Source organism: Galleria mellonella, unplaced genomic scaffold, assembly GCF_026898425.1.
Source record: "Galleria mellonella isolate WM207_F2 unplaced genomic scaffold, CSIRO_AGI_GalMel_v1 utg65, whole genome shotgun sequence".
NCBI lineage: Eukaryota > Metazoa > Arthropoda > Insecta > Lepidoptera > Pyralidae > Galleria > Galleria mellonella.
The window spans coordinates 5,505,704-5,532,685 of record NW_026442138.1 but is presented as its reverse complement, the minus strand read 5'-3'; the positions used below and the strand labels follow the sequence as shown (position 1 = coordinate 5,532,685).

Below are 26,982 nucleotides of genomic sequence, written 5' to 3'. Positions count from 1 at the left end.
AGTATAATTGTGCTGTCAATACTACTTTATTGTATTCTTGATTCCTTGTAGCTATCACAGCCCACACAGAATTTAGTGTTTATCTTAGGTACCCTATTAAATGACTTTCAGTAATAGTAATAATAAAGGTGTTACCTTTATACATATAATTTTCTTAATTACAAGTAATTCTGACTGATATAATCAAATACTGGTATGTGACTGGAAGATTATGTAAAAAAACAATACTTTTCATAAATGTGCATTAAATAGGGAATATTTTTATAGACAAGCCACATATTAGACACTATTATCAATATTTATTTGAGTTGATAAGGTACAAAGTAATTGTAAAATTTTGAAGATGAGTTTAATATTATCATAAATAAAGTTCCAAGAAGTTACAAGACTAGACTACTAGGAAATTTTATTGCTGCCTAATTGTTAAAAAATAATAATTATAGTAGTTTAGTGGATAAATATTTATTGCAATAAAACAACAGAATACTTACTTAAAGTTTATTATAATTATTAAATGTTTACCACATTTAGTCCAGCTGAAACAATAATAAAGTAAAAATTAATATTCAGATAACAGTTATTACTAATATATAATAAACCAGTGTAGCTAAAATTAGAAATAGCAAAGATTTAGTTTTTTGTTTGTAATGTACAAACTAAAAAAAACTAATTAAAAAAATCATTTATTGAAATAACACTAACAGTGGCTGTAATTTGTAAAAAATAAGGTAAGGCCAGGCCAATGTAGATATCAAATTTAAAGACCAATATTGTTTATAATCTCAACACAAGAAAACACCATTGTCACATTCACAGAATCTATTTTCTATTTTTTTTAATTATTTCTGTCATTAACTGTCCACTGCTAGATGTAAGCATTCCCCACAAGAGGAGTTTTGCCAGTAATTGCACACTTGGCAGGCAAGTTGGCAACTGTAGTTAGGCTTTAGAGCTGTTTTTAGAGAGATGCTGCTGCCTATCTCTCACCCTCCTTTAGTCGCCTCTTACAACACCAACGGGAAAGAAAGGGATGGGTATTTCCATGCCGGGGCACACACAGCATTTTATTATTATAAAAATTTTGTGAAATTGAAATGGCAAACAATCAAAGGGTTTACATGATAAATTGCACCATATTCATAATTGAATAAGCATGTTGCATTCAATACACTGTGATGTCCATAGTACTCATACCATTACCATGCTGGAAGAGTAAGGCCTTACTCATCAGTACCCTGTAACATTATTGCCTTAACACCATACTGAAGCACAACACAGATCCTTTAAATTTTTTGTGACTTTTACACATACTGATAGATGGAGAATAGATACATCAACAGGTCACCGACAGATTACAAGCTATAAGTAATCTCAAATATAAAGTAGCAATAAATATGTACCTTTTTAAAACCAATATCATGTGCATATTCCCTGAAGCACTGTCTACAGATATTCAAGCCATATTTGCGGATTAGGCCATGTCTGTTGGAGCAGGCGCGGCTGAAACAGAAAGTATACCGTCGTAAAAAAACACGTGTTCTAACCTAGGCTATATCACTTTTATAAGTAATAATATGATAAGCGAAAATCCATACCATGAACGAGATCCCTGGCCGTATTTACGAGGATGGGAATACCAAATATTTGCATGACCCATTATGAAATTTTTATTTTTCCTGCAGAGCAAAGAAAAGCGCGTAGAAAATGGCGATCGCACAGATTAAAAAGAATGAGAGAAATCAAGTAATAGTTAACAGAAAGTCGTGTAGTTTCCAGTTTAAAAGGTACTCTGTAATAAGACTCTATGTTGTCTTGATTACAGAGTACCTTTTAAACTAAAGGATTGTCTTGGAGATTTTCTGTTTGTTTATAACCTAAGAACAAGAAATTACATAGAATGATAAAATAAAACTGCAAATCATATGATTGTCTCCTTTTTTCTTTTACAAATATAATTAGTAAAAAGAAGACGAAAAATATACCATCATTTCTCAATTCATAGCAGGCTAGTGTATGAAAATGTTCTTTCTCCTTTTACTAATTATATTTGCATAAAAACAAAGGAGGCAATCATATGATTTACAGTTTTTATTTTATCATTCCTTCTATGTTATTCCTTTTTCTTAGCTGCAAGAATATCAGAAAATATTGTTAAAGAAATTATTAGTATTATCAAAGTAACATAGTAGATATTACAGCAAATAAGATATAATTCATAAACGATTACTACTTGAAAAAAATTGCATTCTTTCTTTTTTTCTTTCATAATTTTTAGGATCATTTCTATCAACGTCATGTATAAGAGATTCGTAAATCGAAAATTATTATTTTTCTATAAATAATATTCAAATAATACTGTCCGTTTGGTCCCAGTATAGAGTTAAGCCACCTCTTCCTTTCCCGTGAATATCGTAAGAATCGACAAAGGGAGGCCGAGAGTTGGGCAGCAGTATCCTTCTCAAAATATCTCTAAAGCCTAACTGCGGTTGCCTATCCACCTGTCAAGCGTGGCAACTATTGACGAAACCCCCCAAGGGAGAGGCTTATGTTATGTTGTGTTGTGGTGTATTGTGTTATGCTATGCTATGTTATGTTATGTTCAGCAGTGGATAGTTAAAGGCTGATATGATGATGATGAATATTCAAAGTATACCAAAATCATAACAAAAAATACGCATTGACCCCTCGCGTATTTATGTATACTCAAACTAAATGCTCGGTGACACACGGTAATAATTTCTAAATAATAATAAATCATAGACTATAAGGAAGTAATTAAGAATAACATATAGAATAAACATTAAGAATAACATATCTATCTATAAAATTATGGTATAAGGCAGGAGGAAGCACATAAGTTCCCTATGGGTCGATGTGCAACGGCTTAGTTGACCCCATATGCGAAAATAAGAGAAGAGAATACATTAAGAATAGTTAACTACGAGACTAGGATCGATTCTGAGGCTCCATACAGCGTATAGGTAATATAGTCGACGATATTGTTAATCTGTTTTATTTGACATTTGATAGTAAATTGCTTCTAGGCAGCATGGTCTCCGACCTTAGCCTGTTCCAAACGGAACAAACGTACTAAAAAGTAAATTGCTTCTTTCAAACATAATCTCTCTACTCTATGGTAAATTGCTTGGAAGTGACTTATTTGATGAGATAGATAAAAATTACTTATACCTATCTCTACCTACATACGTGTATAATTAGTAATTACCTGTCTTAATTTACCAGGTTGTTTACAAGGTGAGAATTAATTTTTATTCATAAACTTTTAAAAGAACTTTAATAATTAATTCAATCTCTATTTTAATACGTATTTTTCGCATTAAAATGATAGTTAAAAACAATACCTGTGTTTGCTACACATATTCATTTTATATTATTTTATATTTGTGGCATTTGTTTGTTCTTGTGTTTGTATTTTTTTATTATATTATTAATATTATTGTGGGATGAATGTTGAATGGTAACCTCGCTTCTGCTAATGGTATATGCTGGTAGAGTACCAGTGAAGAATGATAAGTAAGGGTGAAAGCAGGTCAGTTGGCCCATCGTGACGAATTCAACAATAATTACCCACGATGGTCTCCAAGAGGAACCTCGTGGAGGTCGACCTGATATGGTATATTGTTAGCAATGGAGACTTGCACTACTAACACCTCCACCATAATATGAATTACAGTGTGATATGAGTATTTAATCTTTATTAATTAAAATAATGAACAGTAACAATGATTTCAATTTTAATTATTATTTCAGTTCTACATAAAAAAATATAATTGTATAATATATATTTAATTTCAGAATAAACTGACATTCAAGATGGGCTTTATATTTGGAATTATAAAGAGACTAATAAAATTAGCAATATACTTTACACTATTTGCAACAATAATTGTGTTCATTCCAAATTTACCGCCTTATACAAAATTCACAGCTATAAAGTAAGTTGAAATGTATAGTAATTACTATAAAAATTTAAACTAACAGACTAGAATAATTCTGCACACTTACTACATTAGGGCTTATGAATGTTAATGTGGAACTAATGCTATAAATATTAGTTCCACATTTAAATCAATAAAATTTTCTAATCAATATAATTATTAACACTCAGTCATATGTTATCTGTATAAACTGCCATGTTTATATTTATTAAGATAATGTATGACAAATAAATAATTAGTAATAGATAACAAATATATTTATGTAGGCATAAGTAATAAATTTTTATTTAAATATGGAAATTATTTTTGATTACAATGCATCCTCTACAAGTACATAATACCTCAATGTGTAAAATTGTTATTACTTTAGGTAGAACTGATATAGAAAAAAAAAATTAAATCAATAAATATGCCCAAGACTTTAATCCTAGATGAGGTCAAGCATATAAATAAAAAAATATATATATATTTTAGGTTAGAACCAACTCAACCGCAGGTTGGGCCACTTGCACCTAATGGTGCTTTGAATAATGCTGAAAGACTTTACAATAAAAAGTTGCATGGCCCAGAAGCATTCCAAGTATATAATGGCGAAGTGTACACTAGTTTAGCTACTGGTGAAATTGTGAAACTTTCACCTGGTGGCCATATCACATTTGTGACTCAAATTGGAAGACCATGTGGTAATACTTTTATTACTTATGTAATTAATCATTTGTATTATGTAAAAAAAATATTTTTTTTTACACAATACAACTGACAAAAATTAAAACTAATTATTATTTCAGTTACATTTAAAGGTATTTAATAAATAATAATGAAATGAAGACTCCTCTTTTGGGTTAAAGATATACCGTGATGGGATACCAGTGAGGGGTAATAGGGAAGTCAAGTAAGGTAATCAATTCATCAAGAATTAACCAAATATGGGTTTAAGGGGTCACCACATGGATAATAATATTTAATATACCAATGTTTAAACAAATCTTAGATAGCTCCAAAATTCATAATGCAAATAAATTTACAATTTATTACATAACTTCTTGAAACTGTTCGGGGTGTCATATAAGTAAAAAACCTACATTATTGGTTATGTAACTAATATTTGAAATTTAGAATTGCCTTGTGACTATTGTTCAGATTCATTATATCACCAAATATACATTTTATTACATATAGATAGACTCAAATTGTCAACCAACAAGATATAATTATAAAGCTGCAGTAACAATTAGGAAAATTGGAGAAAATTAAAGTTAAGATGTTTCATGCCTTTTTAAACAGTAACTCCCAGTATATTTATATTAAATTTAATGACGTTTAATTAGTATGACTAAATAAGTTATAACATGATACAGAATTATTCACACTTGCTATAATGAATTAACACATTTCCTTACCTTCTGATGACCGCGCGTTCGATCCCCGCGCAAAATAAACATTTGTATTTATGAGTATACCTGTTTATATGGTTTGAGTTTTATTTATTTAAAGTATGGAAGTATTTGCACAAAACGCATGTCTAGTACTCATAGTACAACCTCAGTTTGAAACTAAATGGCGTTATATATTATGCCCTATAGTATTAATTATTATACTTTTTTATTTTTCAGCTGGACTTCATCAGGAACATATCTGTGGAAGGCCACTTGGATTTGTAATAGATGAAAAGAAGAATATCCTATATGTAGCTGATTCATATCATGGCATTTGGTCAGTGGACCTAAAAACTGGCAAAAAACAGCTTTTAGTATCACCGACAGTAGCGATCGATGGGCGACAACCTAAGTTATTCAATAGTGTTGCACTAGATAAAAATGGAGAATTGTATTGGACAGACTCAAGTAGCGATTTCCATTTGAGGGATGGTGTATATTCACTAGTTACTGATCCCAGCGGAAGGTATGTTGTTATTGTAAAATAGAGTTAAAAGGTTTATAATGCTTTTTCAAATTTTCTAGTTTTTACTTTAATAAAAAAAGCTTTATCAAATTTTTCAAAGTCAAAGGCTTTAGCATGAAGATGAATAGATTTTTATTATTTATTATTTCATTATAAATAATTTTATTTTTTTATAAACTAAATTACTAGATTGTCAATTGTACACTTTAAACTTTTAACTATTTTACCTGAAGCTCTGATGTTTACCCAGGTATTGTGTTATAGTATAAATTAAGACTTTGTTTAAAGAATATCATGGATGTCAGACATGGAGATTTGTGTTATTCATATCTTGTGAACAGTAGTAATATTCAGTTGACAACATTAATTTGTTTCCCAGGGCTAGTAACCTAAGGTGTATAAAAAATTAAGAAAAACTTCACCAATAAAATGTTTATTTTACCAGGTTGTTCCATTACAATGCTGCCAATAACAAAAGTAATGTGCTTCTCGACGATTTATGGTTTGCAAATGGCGTTGCAGTTTCTTTTGATAGCCAGTTTCTAGTTGTATCAGAAACAGGGCGTTTCAGGCTTCGAAAATATTACATTAATGGACCCAAAAAAGGACAATCTGAAGTTTTTATAGCAGGCTTGCCAGGTACTTGAGGTTTTTTACATAATAATAATAATAATTTTACATGTTACTAAAGGATTGTTTGTTATACAAATATTGTAACAATATTAATAGTAGTCATTTATGCTGTTATTTGATCTATTGAATAGTTTCTTGATCATGTAGACTTGCAACAACCCAACAGTAATCATGAAAAATATTTGGAATATAGACCATACATCCACAATGAAAGTATCTTCAAATGCTAAGTAGCTATCACGTGATTTCATTGCACCATACAGATCCAGTAGGTGGCGCGCCTTCACTACTTGCTTTAGTGTCCGGCTTAGCGATTCATGAATATGTTTTACTTCGATATAATAGGCATTCCCTTCTTCATCAGTACCAGTCCATTCAATAACTTCTTCTTCCTCTTTGCGCTCTCCGTCTGCGTCTACAACGCTTACTTCGGTCTCATCATTATCATCAGTTACCTTGTTTTCAATCATCACATAAACAAACACAAGTTTTGAATTAATAACACTGATAGTGTTATCCATACAAAATACATAATCACCATCCATCTCTAAATCCATTATGATGGAATTTTGTGACTTCTTGTAGTCTGCTACCAATTGTACACCTTGTGGGTTTATGATTTCAAATATAATATCCAGGTCCCCATGTTGACCATCGAGAACCTGATAATATACTTCTAACGTTTGTCCAGCCTTCCCTTCCTCGAAAAAACATGTTCTTGATCCCGGATCCACTCTAAAATTAACATCAGTTTCGTATATTGATTGTGCTGCACATTGCACACATAAAATTATAGCGAAAGTGTAGAAACTCGCGTAATGCATTTTAAATTATTATTTCAAGTATAAGTTAAATAGTTCTGGTTGCTATTTCAATGTTAAGTGAGGTTAAGCTGTTACTTTTAGTACTTTCAATAAATTGTTTGCACAGTTGTATCAAATTGTTCTTGCGCATGACAAAGTAAATAAGCCACGTTTTCAAGTGAGTATAGTGTTTTATGCAACGCAATACGTTCACATTAATACTGTCACCTTATACATGATCTTGTGTGCAGGTGTACCGGATAATTTACGAGCGCTACCCGACGGCTCCGGTGTGCTGGTGGGATTGTTCACTACCTTCGATAATGACCATCCAATGATCTTCAGGTCAATGTCAGAGGCGCCGCTAGCCAGAAAGTTCATAGCGCGACTAATTCGACTTATTGAAATACCATTTGAATATCTCAATAATTTATACCCACATGTTATTTTAGAAGAAATTATACACAATGTTAGTAATGGATTTATTTATTATTCTAGTAATATGGTTAAATGAGAAAAATCCTTAAGATTATCAAGCACTTGATACACAATGTTACTACATTATTCTTAGATCAATTTGATTTATTACTGTCGTCTATCATTGCCAGATTAGTCACGATTTTTATTTATTTTCTAATTGACACACTTACAACTATTAAATCTAATTCAGACAAGTAAATTAAGCTGTAAAGTTCTGTCGTGATTAAACTTATAGTGTTTGCCTATAGTTATTTTAAATAGGCCTGTAAAATTTGTTTTCATTTAGAAATTGTAACAATTAAATAAATAATTTTATTTCAGATTGGTAACTTCAGACTCACCAGCAAGTTGCAATGGGGTACCTCAGGCTTAATACAACTTGACTGGAATGGTAATGTTGTGGCTTCATATTACAACACAGATGGAACATTCCCTTCTATTAGTGATGCTATAGTGTACAATGACAAATTGTACTTGGGTGCTCCGCATAAGATTGAATATATTGGTTCGGTGCCAGCTCCTCCAGCTTTAAAGAAAGCATTTTCATCTAAGCTATCAGACAAGGATGCTAAAGTACCACCAAAAATGTCAGAACAAAAAATTAAGGAGAACCCAAAGGTAGAAGAGAAGAAGACTCCTCCAAAAGTTGAGAAACCGGTTGTACCAGAACCAAAACAAAAACCTCAACCTCAGCAACAAGCTAAACCAGTACCTCCAAAACAGCCTGAAGTAAGGTCTGCTCCTGCACCAACAGAGAATAAGCCAAAGGCAAAGGTTGAGCCAACAGTTAAAGCTCCAAATGTCCCATCAGGTGGTAAAGATAAGAATACAGCTTCCCAACCTCAAAAACCTGTCAAAGTAAATCCTCCAAAGCCTCCTGTTAATAAACCAGTTCCTGAGCAGATACCAATTAAGGAGGAAATCCCATCTGATACTATTAAACCTAATAAGGAAACTCTTAAAGTGATAAAAAAGGATGGACCAACAGAAATACCCAATCCTAATGTATAGGTAGATAGGTATGTGTAGGTTGTGTTTTATATGTATAGAGACTTGTTCAAAAAAGAGGTGAACGAACAAAATGTAAGGAAAATTTACGGAATAAATTGTTCATTTTTATATATTTATATTAACACATTTTGTAAAATGTTTTTAAAAAATCTTTATTTGTTTGATAATTTTGAAATTGATATCTTTGTTCCAATTATATTTCCAAGAGATATTTCAATGATTCTTTTGCATTTCTTATAACATTCCATATATTGTATTCCTTTGTAATAAGTTAATATACAATATTATTTTTATATTTTATTTCTATTATCTATAAATTTTAATATTTCCTATTCAGCTCAAATAGATCGTAGATGTCTTTACAGATATGCATTTATATAGATAGAAATGCATGTACTTTGTCTATTTTAACTTTTGAAACAAATTAGTTTTATGTAGGGCTTAATTTCGAGTTCCAAGTTCCTACATAATGTTTATGTTGCAGTTTACATAATTAGTAAATTATTATGTAAATGTAAAGGCATTGCTGATGATATTTTTAAAAGGGTCTAGTGCAAAAGGGATTTGTTGTCAATAAATAGCTATTCAGGATGTAGTTCAGTAGTGAGAGTTTATATAAATTGGGGTACTTGCTTTATCTATCTCTGTCTCTGGTCTTTCTCATTATCACTAAGAGTATTTGATCTCAACTGCTGATTTATGTTTACCTTTATTTAGTCAATTTAGAAATGACACATGAGATCTTGCTAAATTTAGTTACCATAAACAAGTACAATATAAAATGTCAGTAAACTTTCTAATCATTATTTAAATAATACTCGTATTTTAAAATTGTGAACTTATTTACATGAAGTGGTGCAGAGGGTTGGTTAAAATTTTTATAATTTTATAATTGTTGTTTTTTATATCATGAGTGGAGCAATATTTATATAATTTAAGCAATAAATATTTTTTCATTATATATATTTTTTTTATTTTTGCGTCATTTATCATTTAGGTCTTAGAAAAATAGATACAGGTCATTTCTACGACAGCATTGCGTCATAGAAAATTTTTTGTTCCACGCTCCTATTTGTTTTTTTTAATATTTACAGGCATAAAACGAAGGGTATTTTCTGATATTTGATTCATTACTTCATCCATCAAAGCAAATTCGTAAGAGGTTATGTAGACTATGTTTTTTGTGATTATGCTACACTAATCTGTAATCATGAACCATACTTTAAATATAGTGACAATAAATTCCCATTTTAATATAATAAATAATAGAATCGTGCCTTTCCTTACTTTGATGTATGATGATTATGTTTAAAAAATACTAAAATATCTGTCCGTATCTTTAATGAAACAAAATCCTGTTACAAAATGATTTATTTAATTGTGGATAATTCCTTATAAATTAAAAAGTTATAATTTATTATATTTAAATTAAAGGGAAAACATGGTGTCAGTTGGGTAATAAACTGCTAAGGGTTATGTTCATAATTAATGGAATGTCAAAATGGTTTAGGTACTTAATCTCAATTGGCAATGTTATATCAACTACCATGCCAGATAATTTTATTAATTATACAAAAAAAAAATATCCTCATCGTATAAATGGTAATAGAAGAAAACCATTCAATATACTTATGCAAAATTATAATCTAAGAATACTCTTTTCATTTTCAACAAGAACATTACGAATTGCATTAATAATATAATAATATGTACACTACCATATTCTATATCTATTGGTGTCTAATTGAAATTATTGCATTGGAATTTCCATTCACAATTTTCATTCTATTACCTACATATCTATAAATATGGTTATCTGCACTTTGACCTCGAGCGACAATCAATTGTTAATGAAGCTCTCATAATACTTTCAATATTTTAATTAAATAATTATATTTATTTATTTCAATATTATATTATTCTATTGCGCTGTAATATCGCAATAATATTTAAAATATAATTAAAACAATTTAAGTCAGTGGCAAACTTTACTTTCCTATAATTTATTAATTGGCAAATATGAGATCAAGTGCATCTGGCATGTACAAGAAACAAGAGTTTATCAATATTACCATCGGAATATATCGTTTGAGATTTTGTATTATACGCAAAATGTCATTTACATTATGTTGGTGTAAGTGAGCTATTGTTTTGGATCTTTACAAATAAATAAAAAAAAATATATAATCATTGTCTAACAAACACTGAATCTTCAATTTCCTAAGTACCACGTTAGTGAGCAGGTATTAAAGGCGGTGGCTAAATGAACACTTGCTCAGCGGCTAATGCGTCCGCAAATGGTTTGACGACACAACGCGTCGCGAAGTAGAAGATTAATCCAAATGTAATAGATATAGGTAAAGCAGGCAGCGCTTTCTTGAGTATTGCAAGCAGCAATAGCGTGAGGCACAGCCCCTGTAAAAAAAAAAAGTTTTTATTCATATTGGTGTGGATAAAGCTTTCACTATCTGTACACGGTTTTTGTATGTGACTTGTAATGGCTATCGGCCCATCTGGTAGCCTTACTGTTTTATGGACAAACAAACTAAATTTCTAATAATATTAAAATCTATTAGAAATTTTGTTCACGTAGAATAAATAAAAAAAAGTGCGTCAGAATCAGCCTCATTACACTCTATGCTTATAGAAGTCCTTACGCTTTGTTGTTCCTGAGAATTATGTGTTATGCCTCCTTACATAATAATTACAATACGATATCTCATTCTTTATACATTTATCATATAAAAATTACATTAAAAAGAAGTAATTATAAGTGGAATCAAATATTCACTACATTCACCGATAACCGCTTACGATCAAGTGATCCATATGTTTGTTTGTCACCTCAGTGGTGTACAAAAAACATGGTAAGTCTTCTCGGTAGATCTTGATTTTATTTATATCAATGTTTTTGTGTCTATTTTTTCACTAATTCTCCTGGTACTAGTGAAAAAAACAAGCAAGCATGTCCTTAAAAGTAATGCAATGATGGAATGGTTTACTTACAATTAGTATAGCTACAAAACAGGCGAGCGTAGTGTTCCAGTCTCCATAAGAACTAGCTTTCCCCACTAGTACACTATAGAATATGAAGTCGCCTAATCCAAGCTTAACTCCCTCTGGAAAAAATATAAAATATTATTTGTTTACCTATTAAGAAATTTCAAAACCTGACAAATCTCAATATTAATGCCGCAAAAAAATGTTATCAAAATATAATAATATTGAGTCGAATGGACATTGGTAATATATATTTTATTCTTCGCATTGTTTTATAAATTTCTAAATTAAAAACTAACATCGCATGTATCAAAGCTTAACGGAAGGAATTGATATTGCAGTAATTAATAGGATTAGTAAGTACCTAACTAGTAGAGTTAAACTTACAAATAATGTGTTGTCATGCTTCTTTTTAAGAGGTCCAAATATTCACTCGTTTATGAATAATTTATTCTTCATCGTAATTTTGTACAGTGGATTAAAAATGTTCTACATATTTTTGTTTTGTGTCTGGTGAGTTGAATGAGTGTGCATTTTTTTTTGTTTTAGATATTTGGATGTTTATTTTAACATGTTTAAATAATGTGAACACGTTTAAATTAAATTCGACGCTAAATTTGAGCTAGCAAGAATTCGCATTCCAAACATTGCAATTCGCACCGCATGAAGAAACAAGCCCTGCGGTTGCACAAGTTGAGGAATGTATTCTTTGAAGACCAAAATCCTATATACAACGCCATCTAGCAATAAAATGGTGGGCAGAGGTCGATAAAAGGCACCAAAATCTAAGAAAGGCGTCATAGAAGCATTAGTGATCACTGGAGTGAACATAGCGTATCTTCAGCGACCATTTCTTTCCGTTATCAGGATAGCGTTTACTTAAGAGCGCTAGGTAGGCTGAGGCCGCTCTTGAATAGCGTTGTACATTTATGGCAAAATAAGAATAACACAAAATTTTGAAAAAATTAAATTGTTCGAGAATTTGTTGGAGAAAAATTAAATGAGTGTTGAGAAAATTGGTAAATCATGTAACAATATTAATTCACAGAGTATTATTTGTATAGAGAACGATATTTTTCTTCGTCATTTGTGAAGTGGTTAAATGATGATTTGTGGAGTGGCTGAACAGTGATCACGTAATAAAAGTAGATGACTAACTCTCTTCGTCGAGATCGGGCGGCGGCTGCGGGCGGTCAAGGCGCGTGGTGTAGCTGGCGGGCGCGGTGCCGTCCACCCGCAGTCGCCGCGGTTCACCCGCGCGCGCCTGCCACGCCGCGTCGAAACCTGCCGCCTCGGCCGCGCCGCCGCCGCCTGTACCACCACCCGCACCAACCGCGCCTGACGACTCGCGCCGACTCGCCTCCCGCTCCCGGGCGGCTGTTTCAATAAACACAATTAATCTATGCTCAAGCAAAATGAGCATTTTATATTAATAGATTGGTCTTGGTATGGTCATGTTATGCGCAAAAATGAAAACCATATTTCAAAGAAAGTGGAAAAATATGAAAATGGATGAATGTAAAGCAGACGACAGAAGAAAAGATAGATGGACTGTGCGAAAGATTATATGCAATAGTAGTGAGCCCAGAAATGACAGTTGACAGAGATTTGTAACAAAAGCAGACATACTGCGCCGACCCCAAATAAATGGGAAAAGTCAAGGCAATGATGATTTACACATTCAATACTTTATATAAAGATTAACAAAAATATGCTTATTGTGACATGTGCACATAAAAATGCAGTAAAAAATATAAAACTAAGTGAAATAATTATAATGATAGGTCATCAAGAATGGCAACACACGAGAGGTATCTTGGTATCATTTTGCATTCCCCTTATGTCTATAGTGCTCATGTTCATGCGTCACTTATGTTTAGCATTACATTAATATCATTATGAACTTTTTGAACTAATAGCTACATTTCACTTTTACATAAGATAGTTTGTTTTTTATATTTTAATTTGTTTTTTATGTTTGTTATCATATGATCCTGTTGCGCAGTCGGGAAACTATGTTCATTGATATTTTAATTTGCATGTAATAAAATCCACAGTTTTATCAGATAAAGTATCTGTATACCAGATAGTAAATAAAATATGACTGAAAATATGTTACTATTTCATCACATCACTGTTTTCAGTTAGAATATGTAATAGATTAGCATATTCAACATCTTCCATGTATTTATGGTGTTTCTAGCTGTTTTACGAAATACTTTGTATCTTTATTTCCCCAAGAAGCAATAACCACAATGATTAACCCAATGTAAATTGTAAGAGTGAAGTAAAGTAAAGTACATACTGTGCGGGTTGAGTGGTCGCAGTTCCCGCGGGCGCGGCTCCCGGGCGCCGTCGTCGCCCGCGCCCACACTCGCCCCCGCCCCCGCCCCCGCCGCCGTCGTCGCCACCAGGCAGTACATCACCGTCGCTGCACATAGTACACACATCATACTTTATACTATAATGTTTCAACATAAAGTAATTAAAATATAAATAAACAATAAACTGACTCGACTATAAGACAGTCTACTGATGTCCAATAAAAAGCAATTAATTAATGTTTTGATTTCTTACTAATTTCATTAAGAGAGTGTTTCAACAAAATTTGGTTACCTATTCATTTAGTTCTATTGAATCGAAAGACATTTATACAGCGACAGAATACATTTGTGTAAAGAAATAGTTGGAACAAAGTGTGACATGGTTACTTCTCTAACAAGTGGGCCGTAACTTTATTTTGATATAAATATTAACAATAATATGTTAATGTAATTACTGTTGCTGAAAACTCTTATTTAGATATTTTGGAGTATGAATGATATGTATAACTCCCACATAATAACAAAAAATAAAAGGACAAAGTTCCAATTAGAACAAAAAATCTGTATGAAACAATAAAAATGTAAGATTCCAAAAACAATGTTAGATGATTTTATGAAAGTTGAACGTAAAGATATACTTACATGAATATATGAGAGCTGGGAAAATAGGTTCATTTCTCTCTTGTGCAGTCTCTACTAATATTCTTAAAGGTCCTTTAGGTGTTAACACAGCTACCAAGTCTGAAACAAATATTTAATTTACAAGCCACGGGATATAGCTGGCCTTTTATAAAGTGTACTTTTATTAAAAAATATATAACAAATAAGAAGACATTTAATAAAAATTGTAGAATTTATTCTTGTAATATGTAATGTTTGATAGCGAGGAACATAAGAACTTGTATATATTTATTTACCCCAAACAGATATAACAGCTAAGACGGCCCATGTTGTCCATTCCGGCAGGTACTTAATAAACACTAGAGCCATAAGCGCCGCTATGAATATCAGGTACGCTTGCTGCAGCCGCAATGGACCCTTCCAGTGTATCACGATCATGCCCATCACGCCAAAGTTCCACATTACAAAAGCTAATGTGATATAATCCATTGGTATATTGTATGCTCGCAGCGCTTCCCTGTAAACAAACAACAACGTTATTTAGAATCCTGTCTATTAAGTTGGATTTAGACCTTTTAATTTAAAATTTAAATTAATAAAAAATTCGCACCTTGCTTAAGAAAGGAAACAGTGCAGACACAGTTGCAGGCAGACTGAATCTATACTACAAACTTACTTAACGATTATAATAAATAAATAAGTAATAATAATGCATTACTGGATTAAACTACCAGCCTATATATAATAGCCAGCAATTACGCCAATAGCTTAACTGTAAATGTAAAAAAATAACATGCCATTTTCCATCTGAATTCTCTTGGTCATTTATGTATTTGTGGTATAAATATTTTTATAAGTAATCATATTTATATAAGTATTTAGACCTTTAGACTTATACAATTCCTTAAATAATAACACTAATAAAAAATTGTCTATCAATGCATCACATCTAGGCAGCGTACGCAAGATACTGGCAACATTTGTAATGGTTTAAATAAAAACCTTTAAAGAATATACGAGGTCTGTCCGGAAAGTTCGTATAAAAGTGTTCTGGAATGCGAGAAAGAGGAGTGGGGAGGCCAGGTAAGCGCAGGACCCCTTCCTTATGTCCCTAACAATGCTTCAGTTCTGGTCTGACCGCCGTGCGGTGCGAACTGGCTTGTCACGCCATCTGTGAAGTTACCTCTTAACGAAACCCCGTCGGCATGGAGCCCGCTTCCGTTGAAGAGCAGCGCGTCGTAATCAAGTTTCTCTCGAAACTCGGCAAGAATGGCCGTGAAATTTTTGCCGATCTCAGAACAGTTTATGGGGATGATGCTGTGAAGGAACCAACCGTCCACAAGTGGCTAAAAAGATTCAGAGAGGGCCGAGAAAGCATCAAGAATTCGTCCCTCCAGGCCAGACAGTTGATGGAAAATTCTACGTCGATGTGCTCAGACGCCTCAAAGCTCGTGTGGCACGAGTTCGTCCAGAATTGGCGCGAGAGGGGCGTTGGATTCTTCACCACGACAATGCCCCTGCCCACACCTCTCTTGTTGTCCGTGAGTTTTTGAGTAAAAATTCCATTACGGTGACCGAACACCCCCCCTATTCGCCGGATTTGGCCCCGTGTGACTTCTTCTTGTTCCCAAAAACCAAATTGGTACTTCGGGGGCGGCATTTGGGGGACATAAATGAGATAAAAAAAGCTACGACGGGGCAGCTGAGAAACCTACAACCAGAGGACTTTCAAGGAGCCTTCTCACAGTGGAAACGGCGTTGGCACAAGTGCATTATGTCACAGGGGGAGTACTTTGAAGGGGATAAAATTGATTTACCTGAATAATTGTAAAATAAATTTTTTAAAAAACTTTTATACGTACTTTCCGGACAAACCTCGTACTATCTACAAAATTATGAATAAAAACCACTATTTGAATGTATAGTTAGTAAATATATATTGTATTGACATTTAAATATACTTACTCTATATACAGATATGAAAATAAAAATAGCAGCATGAGTGACGATAGTATGAGCCAGCCATGTATTATTTTGTAACACCTCTTCTTATAAAGTACAATCAGCAGTATAGTCATCAGAGCTATCACCATGAGAAGAATCATGGAATTGGCGAGGGCGTTCCACACCTTCGTCACTGCATATGGACTCTCTTCATGAAAAGGTGTATAGGCACTGTAAAATAAGATTATTTTTGTGTTTGTAAGAATATTGTACAACATAAAATGTAATAAAAAAATAATTATAACCATTCTACAACATTGCTTGCTTTTACTTGGCAAAAATGGTGTGATGTTCGTGGTATATTCTGAAACATTCATTAGGGTTGTCAACCTACATTCATATTTTTTAAATTATGTAGCTTGATTGTCTAGCATTGATATTAAATAATAAGATTTTTTTAGCAATATTTAAGTGATAAAAAAGTATTTCAAGCTACTAAGTTTCTAAGTAGTTCTAATCTATATATCATTTCCTTTTAAGGAGATTTATCTTACCAATCTTGACACCAAGTTGATTAATTATCAGTTTCTGAGTAAAAAAACCATTATGACCTCCTGTTTTTTTTTTCTATAAAAGTATAAGTCCTGCTTAATAACGATCGTTATCATCCTCTATTACCATTCTTCTTTAATACCCCTATCAGTGTTTACCAACAGCACAAACAGGTTACCATTCCATTTTCATTTCTTAAAAAGGCCAGTCAAGTGTGAGTCGGGCTCGCACAATGAGGGTTCCATACAAAATCATCAAGTTTCATTACCTTTACTTGTGCTACATGACATTGCTTCTTACCAAATTTCATGATACTAGATTAACGAGAAGTACCTTATAAGTTTTGATTCCCTTTGGGAGACTCAAAATATGCAATATAAATATACACAATGGTATTTTTTTTCACTGTTTTAGGACATTGCAGACCTGAGTATATGATATTAATTTCAAATTAATACCTCCATAAGTTCCTAAGTAAAAAGATATTGACAGATGGACAGACAGACAATGAAGTGAAGGATAAGAGTTCCTTTTTTTATCTTTTAGAGGTACGGAACCCTTAAAAAGAATAATGACTACAAGAATGCTATGTGAATTTTCCATATCATAATCGTTGATTTTCACTTTCCTACAACTTTCCCCAATTACTCAAAAATTATTATTATCATAAAAGTTTAAGTTGTTAAATATTTATTCATTTGGTCTTACACTTAACAGAATATTTATATATTTTCCCCTTGACCAAATAACGTGTTTTTATTTTACAACAAACCCTCAGGATAAAACAATTTTATAACCCAATTCAGTGTATATTATAATCATATTGATAAGTGAATTTCATATGATGATATAAAACAGAGTCAACTTACAGATACACATCTTTGACGGAATAGAAGTTTATTGATGATATTGTAGCTACAACAACAAGCATACACAATGTAACTGGCACGAAGAGTTTGATGACATGCCGCGCTCCATACTTGAGCTCCAGCTCTTCAATCTGAGGCTCAACTGGAGGTGATGAGACACCTGCACTGGGCGCTGAACTACTTGGTACATTTGGTGCACTGCCTTCTGTCTGATCCACACTCTACAATCATTTTGTGATATTTCAGTATCTATAAACTTTCTTTCTCATAAAACCCAATATATTTTTTTCAATATCATGAGTTTGATTTGATGAATAAAGAAAGAATATAATGTGACATTACACATATTTTCATTCCCTAGATGCTGTAAAAGGCATATGCGGAAATACATCATAAAATGCAAACATTATAGCAGTAGGGCCGAATTATCCATTAGGCAGTGTAAGCAACTGTCTAGGGTCCAGTTACAAACAATGAAGTTTATACATCACAAACAAAAAATCTAATATTTATATTTATCAAATATTAGTTTAGATTTGATTCAAAACTACATTTAGTTTTAAAGATGATCAAAATAAAAAAAAAGTGTATAATATAATAGTTTCATTAGTGTTTTTTTTTTTTAAATATTTTGAATATATCACTTAATAGAAAACATGTTTGTTACATTAAGTGATGTATTGTAATAAATTATATGAAACACTGTTGATGTACCAATGAATAAATAAAAATATTTTCACTTTAATTTTGGTGTATATGTATTTATACAATATTAAATGTCCATCAATTGAGAACCGATTATAAAAATTCTCTTTGTATTTAATATATACATTTTGTTAAAATTGTACAAGTAACAAATGTTAAATCATATATAATAACTAGTATATAATAAAAAATAAGTATTGCAATATTGTTAAAGTTATCAATTTGTTTAATTATCAATACATCTTTATACTACTAAGAATTGATAATAAGATAGTGGAAGTACATACAATTGCAAACCCACAAATTAGTCACAGCTCTATAGATGTTTTAATAGGTAGGTTTTACTTTAACAATTGGTGGTTTATCTAATGTGGGTACTAATGTTTAAAAATAAATATTAATGTTAAGTTACTTACACCATATGTGCGTTGGTTTTCCGATTTGGTTTTTCTTTTCCTTGCTATTCTTTCAGCAATCTCCCTGTCGGGGCGAGCTTCAGCTATGTGCCCGTCCATGAGTGCCGTATGTTCGGTCGCTTCCGTGTCACTGCCGGTGTCACTCATTCATCTGATCTTTGGCTTACTAGCATTTTGTTATTATAAAACAAAATAAACCACTTAAGGAGTTCTGTTTCTCACAAAAATAATTAGCTTGGCTTTGTCACAAATACAAGTTACTTAGCATTTACGACTACGATGATAAAATAAACTAGTGTAAGTTAAAAATGATATAGTCGTGATGTTTATTATTGGATATCTCTTTCATATCTATACTTAAAAAATAGGTTTTCTCGCTCTTCATTACTTCTGCAAATTTATTTAACATAGGCGGATTGTACAAGCAAACTGACATACAACTGACACTTAACTCAATGTTCGGAAATCTACAAACCAAACGCACAGATCGAAGTCTGATAACGTTTAGAAACATTAATGTTATGAACTTAGTAGACGGTTCCTTAGAATTATTCATTTACTCTTTATTGCACATTAATTTTTTTTTATATAAATAACTTGTAAAAAAAGATAAAACAGTGGAATCTGCTTTATCCCTGCTAAATTATTATATTGAAAATTATACATTAATCAGTTCTAACACAATTCTAGATTAAGTTTAGTTTATAATTCCGTTTTAATATAAAATATAAATTTTAATTAAAAAGCGCTGATTTAGAATTATATCTATAATAGAGTTGTATATTTATATTTTGTCTACTTACTTACTTTTACACATATCAATTAATATAGCAATAAATAGTAAAATGTATATTGCTATGTCTGCTATCTTTGTCATTCAAGAGGGAAGTATACGTAATCCTCTACCACAGACTTTCTCAATTTTATGGCTGCACATGCCCCTTTTAGATTTTCTGAACCTGGTTAAAGCGAAACCCTTAAAAAAACGAAATTATCGATAGAACGTGTATCAAAACAGAAATACAAAAGAGCAAGAGAAATACAAAAATAGTTAAATATTATTTCTATTATTTAGTACACTTAGTATAATGGGTATGCTGTGTTTTTTTTAGTACAAACGGTATAGATTCTTGAAAAAAATTGCTCATATTCAAACTTAATTTAGTTTCAGCTTTCAGTAGATTCCTCTATTTTGCCTTTAAAATGACCAGATCCTAAAACTAAGTTTTATTGCTTAGTCGCGTGTAAGTCATGCTTATTATACGTGCGAATCAGCTAAACTATCGCCATTACATAACTTTTGTCGCGTAACCCCTGGTGAAGCTCAAGCGCTACGTACTGGAGAAAAAGGATCGTTAGTAATGAGGTGGTCTAATAGCCCCATTTCTAGCAATATATTCTCTCAGGTCGAAGTCCACGCGGTTCCCCCCGGAAACCATAATAGTTAATTCTTGTTGAATTCATAATGGTGGGCCAACTGACCTGCATTCATTCTCACTTATCATCTGCCACTAGTGTCTTGTCGATGTATAACGATAGTGCGGGAGGGGTTACCATTTCGTTTTCACCCATTAAAAAAAAGTGGTACTTACTTTGAGAAACCCTGGTCTACCATATATATAACAGGTAAATAAATAAAAATGTAACGGTTTTATTTCTTTTAATTACGATACTGTTTTTAATCCCTATATCATTATACATATTGAACTCAAAGCAATTGTCATAAGTTGCAGTTACATAAATGTTATATTGCAAAACCCTAATTACGGGAATGTTTCAATATGTAGAATGATATCCAGAACATAGAAAATACAACTTCAATTTATAGGTATAGTCCTTCAGGGGTGCCTTCTTTTTTCCTGTAGAGGACACTTTCCTTGGATTTCTTGAAGTCTTCATTAGTGACTTTCATGCGACGTTCTCTCAAAGCCATCAGACCAGCTTCGGTACAGATAGCCTGAAAAATATAAATATATTAAAATCTTAGATCAGGGGTTCCCAAACTTATTTTGCCTACTTGAATATATTATTTTTTAGCACCCCCATTTTTTCACCTATTTAAAAACCACTATTACTTCAAATGAAATTAATTAATTATTGTGTAAATTATTCAATTTTTTCTGTGTCTCTTACCGCCCCCCTTTAGGCCTGCAGCACCCACAAGAGGGTGTTATCGCCTACTTTGGGAAAGGCTGCCATAAATTATATAGATAGAGCATCGACCCTCAAAAACGGGCCAATTTTTTGTCAGCTAATTGTCAAATAACTCGTTTTTTCATCAGTGTTCTATATAATTACGCATAAAATGTATCTTGACGTATTATTTAATAACTGAGTGTTTAAACATTTAAAAAATGCTGAAATTATAAGACAAAATAAATATAGAAGTTATAAAAGAATCTCATAACTATTTATCATGCAAAATTGTATGAAAAAGTTAACCCATTTTTCTTAAATCATTTTTCTATGGAGACACTCTATCTAAGATTAAAATTATAATACAGAGTAATTTTTAGTATAGGGTTTCTTAAATTTAATTTATAGAAACTTCTACAGAAAAGTGTAAGGGACTAAAATTTCCTTAATATTATAAGATATTATTATTGAAAATGTATAGAAATAATTAATTATTACATGTCACAAGGACACATACATGTATTGCAGATCTAAGAACTTCCACATGAGGATTTTATTTATCACTGTACTTATAGATGACAAATATTTTATACCTTGATATCAGCACCAGAAAGGTCGTCTTTAGACATGATTAATTCCGAGAGATTGACATCATCAGCTAAAGTCATTCTGGATGTATGAATAGTGAAGATCCTCCTTTTAGTTTTTTCATCAGGCAGAGGGAATTCAATTTTCCTGTCAATACGTCCTGGACGAATGAGTGCAGGATCAAGTGTTTCTATACGATTAGTTGCCATGATTACCTAGAAATAAAAAAATTATCTGAGATTTTGATCGCAAATGATAAATTTCGGTAACCCAATATCATAAGCAATAAAAAAAATATTTATGTTTCTCAAACTGGTTGGTAATGAGTTAATTTCAGTCTTGCTAACATTTTTTACATCCACTCAAAATGAATAGAAATGTTGCATAAAGTTATTAGATTAGATTTGTTGATAATATTTGTGCCAGAAATACATATAGTTATGTCAAAACGTATGAAAAGCATAAGATATTAACGAAAGTAAGAGGATTATAGAAAAATAAAATTAAACAAAGTTTGTACAGTAGGTACTTACTTTAACATCACCACGGGAATCAAAGCCATCCAGTTGGTTCAGTAACTCCAACATAGTTCTCTGAATTTCCCTCTCACCTCCAGAGTTAGAGTCATAACTGTTAATAGAATGAAATATCAATGATATAAAAAAATAAAATATAATGAGAAACTTTTATTTTTCAGCATCCTTTTATAAAAAAATTATAACTTCTGACTTCAGATATGAATATCATAGAATAAACAAGCTGTTACATCCCGCATTGCCATTCCATTATGTATGTTCTGTGTCTAGTAATTTCAATGCCTTTCTTCTCATTATGATAAATTACATTGTTTGGTCTTACCGTTTAGTACCCACAGCATCAATCTCATCAATAAAAACAATTGAAGGAGCATGTTCCTCAGCCACTCTGAAAAGTTCTCGAACTAGTTTGGGCCCATCACCCTGTAATACAAAGAATAAATTAAAAAAATTCAAAACATTCATTATGAAAATTAATAAGAGCATTTATAGTTAACATTTATTAAGTACACACTTGTATATTTGTATCACTTCTGTTAATTGTTACATTTCATACCTTTAAAATATTTATTTGCATTATTTATTTATAAGTATAAATAAATAAATAATGCAAATAAATATTTTATAGACATGTATCTTTTGTACACATTAAAATGTGTCTACAGAATGAATGCCTGGTTACATTTTTTTACCAATCAACCATTATGGTAAACAGAGAGAGTAAATGAATGAAAAATTAATAGCTTTTACTTGTAATTTCATTCATGTAATCAGAATATGTTGATAAATAGGCAAAAATAGTAATCCAATTCTTTCCCATTCCATACAGTAAAAAAACTAATGAATAACTAATAGTTATACAATTCTGGAACTAATTAGCCACAGTTATGAAATTTAAGGCTTGGAATTAATATAAGTATATATAATTAACTCCAATTGAAATTTTCTATAGATAGATTCTACTTAACATCTCACAAATACTTTATAAATCATACATAATATAATATTGACAGTTATTTACCAAGTATTTCTGTATAAGCTCTGAACCAACAACTCTAAGGAAAGTGGCAGAGGTTTGATTGGCAACAGCTTTGGCCAACAGAGTCTTGCCTGTACCTGGTGGTCCATACAAAATGACGCCTTTGGGTGGTTTAATACCCATTTCTTCATAGTATTCAGGGTGGGTGAGTGGTAATTCAACTGATTCCTAAAATAATAAATATTATTAAAATTTTAATTTATTTATTTGAACTTTATTGCACCATTTATAAAAATAATAAATACAATGAATTTAAATACAATGTGAAACAAAAGGTGGCCTTATCATTAAGCAATCTCTTTCAGACAACAGCAATAGTAATAGTAGTATTACTTTTATTAATCTATATAAATAAATAAATATCAATTAACGAATGTATGCAAGTGTATCATTTGATAATAGTTGCAGCTTTTTGCCATATTGTTTTGTTGTACTTGTCAGGACAAGGTTTGTATGAAGATAAATTGTTTTAAAAATGTCTGTGAGAGAGATTTGATCACATTTTCTTTATTATTACACTAATGCAAAGCTGGACAGCTACTTCTAAAGATAAAGTATAGGTAGGTATATTATACATGATGTAAGTTTGTCCTTTTCAATTTCAAGTAATACAAAATAAGTAAAATATCTATTTTTGTAACAATTGTGTACTTTGAATACCTTGATTTCCTGAATCTGAGTATCTAGACCACCAATATCAGCATATGTTTCTTGAGGTGCTTTTTCTAGCTTCATCACTGATACCATTGGATCTGTATCATCACCTAGCACCCCCACAACAGCATGAACCTAAGTATTATATAAAAATTATATTTATAATATTTTTAATAAGCCTGTAATTTGTAATGTTCCACAATAATCACTAAAATTTAAAATAATTTTCATTATTGTTTTTAGTATGTTAAAAAAATTGTGAAATGTTCACAGGGAAAACTAAATACAATTAGGTATAACAGCAATAATTGTAACTTAAATATTTATATAAAAATACTGGACCAAATTTATCCAATTAATTTCTACAATTTTTCTTCTCTTTTATTTGTATTCATATATATTTGGCTAAAATTTTGCCTTAAACAGCTAACAAAATAAACTTTCAAGGCCAAAGCTTTAGGTTATTAAGATAATGGATGTATTAGGGGCATACAACACTATTAAATATAAAAGTTCAAAAATAAATAAGTAATCTTACTCACTTGTTCATAAACAATACAAGATTTGTAAAACTTATAACATAACATCATATCAGCCATTAAATGTCTATTGCTGAGCATAGACATGTTCCATAAAAAGATTTTGCCAGTAGTTGCCACATTTGGCAGGCAGGATGGCGAACATAGTTAGCCTTTAGTGATGTTTTAAGAGGAATGCTGTTGCCCATCTCTCGACTATAAAGTTCTCTTAGTCAGTTTTTACAACATCCATGGGAAAGGAAGATATTTTTTTTTATTCATTTTAATATATTCTATATACTAAATACTGTAATAGCCAATTAGTATAAAACTAAGTATTTAGTAATTGATTTGAGGCACTGAATATAATACTTAAAACATAACAAGAGAATTACCTTGTGATTCAGAAGCACTGAACATCCAGGTTCCAATTGATCTTTATCCACAAAGGATAAAATGCTCACATAGTGTTCACTGCCCACAGAAGTGGAGACAATAGCATGGTTATCATCTATTATCTCTTCAAGGTTGCCAACAGACATTGGAGTTCCTCTCAAGTCATCAACCTATAAATTAAAACTTCAATAAGTTATAATTAACTGTTTATGTTGGAACTTCATTATTCCAGTTATGAGTATATGCTATTATTTAAAATATTGATATTATATATTTACTAGCTGACTTGGCTGTCACAGCCCACAGCTATCTCACAGGTCCACTTTACCTTATCCCTTTTAGACCCAAAATTTTTTTTCTTTCAAATATATTTTCATGTTTTGGAGCCAAGCCATCTTGCTGGCACGCACAAGACTACTGCACCACCTAACCGCTAAAATGATTTCTTATTAGTTAGTTTAGAATCTCACTATCATGTTATTTCAGCTTGTGCATAAAAATGAATTGCGCACAGTTTTAGAATTTTTTAAAATTACAACTCACACCCGTTTCGTTCAGGTCTGAAAGGGTTATTAGGATAAAACTTAGCCAATCTCTCAAGAGGATCACACTATTTGTAGCAAATATATTTTCTTTTCTTCAATTATTTTTGTCTTATTTCTATTTATTTGTAATTAATATTTTTTTATGTAAAAATATGGAAGATATAAAAAGATGAAGTGATATCCTCAAATGTATTGCAGGTAGTCAGTGGATTATAATTCTGAAATAGGGTGATACATGAAAAAGTGTCATCTATATGACATAACTCTATAGTTTGGGCATACCAAATCCTATACAAAGAGCACGTAAAAGTGAGAGGTAGGGAATTATCATGATATTGAAGTCATCAAAATTTTTCTATATTCTATTTTCTTTGAAATAATATTATTTAGGCCTAAGGGTATCCACTGACGCAATAATGTCCCTATTCATACACTCCAACTACAACAACCACCATTAAGGGACACACAGACCCATATATACCCAAAGTATATTTCTAAAATGCCAGATGAATAATTAGATTTTTATACAGGTTGTACAATGGCATGAATCAAACCATTTGACGCACTAATTTTATTTGTTTCCACAAATATTCTGATATATTATGAATTACCTTAGATCTTTCTTCTTCAATCTTTTCCTCCTGCGGCTTCAGACGTTCTTGGTTCCTGATAAATTCTTCTTCCATAAGCAAATAATCTTTGATTCTTTCCAATTTTAATAGTTTCAGTCGACATCTTGTATGTGGCGTTACTTGAGGCAATTTCAATGCCGCATCGGGTCCCTTAGCTTTACGTTTCTTCTTGCCAACCCTTGTAGGAATTGGAGGCTCATATTTCTTTTTTTTATCCTTGTCGTCTTTCTTGTCTCCACCGCTTCCACCACCAGATTGATTTTGTCCCTAGAAAAGTATAAAAGAATGATACATTAAATTCAACGAATTTTAACAAAGTAAATTACTTAATTATATAGTCATATATATTACCATTTTATTTGAAGAATTTATTTATTTACTCAAACTTGGCTTAGGACGATTACAAAGCGAAATTTATTTTAATGCGTGTCACTCGTTCATATTCACAGATTCATCCATATATAATTTATTCGTTCATTTTCATTCAATCAAGTGTCTATATTCTGTGGTATGTACCTATCTATGCATACGAGTAAAACACAACACCACTCCAAATATTGCACAATATTTAGTTTCAATATTTTTTTATTATTATTAATAATCGTACGTTCTTTATTTATACGTATGAACATATGATTATGGACATAATCTTATGGACTTAAACTATAAAGAGTATAGATGGACAATGTACGAGATAGAAAATATAATAACCTGTTTGT

The 26,982-nt window shown here is 31.5% G+C and overlaps 5 protein-coding genes across 5 annotated transcripts; 1 reads left to right on the top strand and 4 right to left on the bottom strand.

The window, feature by feature from the left end:
* Positions 1 to 484: 484 nt before the first annotated feature.
* On the bottom strand, positions 485 to 1,756 carry LOC113519729 (40S ribosomal protein S29). The gene is made up of 3 exons (XM_026904909.3): positions 1,596 to 1,756; positions 1,401 to 1,500; positions 485 to 536 (listed from the first exon to the last, which is right to left on the bottom strand). Exons 1-3 carry the CDS (start codon positions 1,655 to 1,657, stop codon positions 528 to 530), a joined length of 171 nt encoding a protein of 56 aa, XP_026760710.1. The 5' UTR covers positions 1,658 to 1,756; the 3' UTR covers positions 485 to 527.
* Positions 1,757 to 3,107: 1,351 nt separating this feature from the next.
* LOC113519645 (adipocyte plasma membrane-associated protein Hemomucin-like) lies at positions 3,108 to 9,749 on the top strand. The gene is made up of 7 exons (XM_026904792.3): positions 3,108 to 3,255; positions 3,817 to 3,956; positions 4,434 to 4,642; positions 5,573 to 5,861; positions 6,307 to 6,500; positions 7,549 to 7,766; positions 8,099 to 9,749. Exons 2-7 carry the CDS (start codon positions 3,835 to 3,837, stop codon positions 8,786 to 8,788), a joined length of 1,722 nt encoding a protein of 573 aa, XP_026760593.2. The 5' UTR covers positions 3,108 to 3,255; positions 3,817 to 3,834; the 3' UTR covers positions 8,789 to 9,749.
* Positions 6,524 to 7,380, bottom strand: LOC113519646 (transmembrane emp24 domain-containing protein 5-like). Its single transcript, XM_026904793.3, has one exon. It carries the CDS (start codon positions 7,316 to 7,318, stop codon positions 6,584 to 6,586), a length of 735 nt encoding a protein of 244 aa, XP_026760594.2. The 5' UTR covers positions 7,319 to 7,380; the 3' UTR covers positions 6,524 to 6,583.
* A 394-nt stretch (positions 9,750 to 10,143) lies between the features above and the next one.
* LOC113519618 (presenilin homolog) lies at positions 10,144 to 19,526 on the bottom strand. Its single transcript, XM_026904743.3, has 9 exons — positions 19,220 to 19,526; positions 18,099 to 18,319; positions 16,699 to 16,908; positions 15,030 to 15,250; positions 14,755 to 14,853; positions 14,094 to 14,219; positions 12,947 to 13,165; positions 11,795 to 11,907; positions 10,144 to 11,203 (listed from the first exon to the last, which is right to left on the bottom strand). Exons 1-9 carry the CDS (start codon positions 19,364 to 19,366, stop codon positions 11,048 to 11,050), a joined length of 1,512 nt encoding a protein of 503 aa, XP_026760544.2. The 5' UTR covers positions 19,367 to 19,526; the 3' UTR covers positions 10,144 to 11,047.
* Positions 19,527 to 20,862: 1,336 nt separating this feature from the next.
* LOC113519631 (26S proteasome regulatory subunit 4) lies at positions 20,863 to 26,755 on the bottom strand. Its single transcript, XM_026904769.3, has 9 exons — positions 26,615 to 26,755; positions 26,243 to 26,530; positions 25,086 to 25,256; positions 24,179 to 24,307; positions 23,501 to 23,686; positions 22,802 to 22,902; positions 22,477 to 22,573; positions 21,949 to 22,158; positions 20,863 to 21,176 (listed from the first exon to the last, which is right to left on the bottom strand). Exons 1-9 carry the CDS (start codon positions 26,615 to 26,617, stop codon positions 21,042 to 21,044), a joined length of 1,320 nt encoding a protein of 439 aa, XP_026760570.1. The 5' UTR covers positions 26,618 to 26,755; the 3' UTR covers positions 20,863 to 21,041.
* Positions 26,756 to 26,982: the final 227 nt, after the last annotated feature.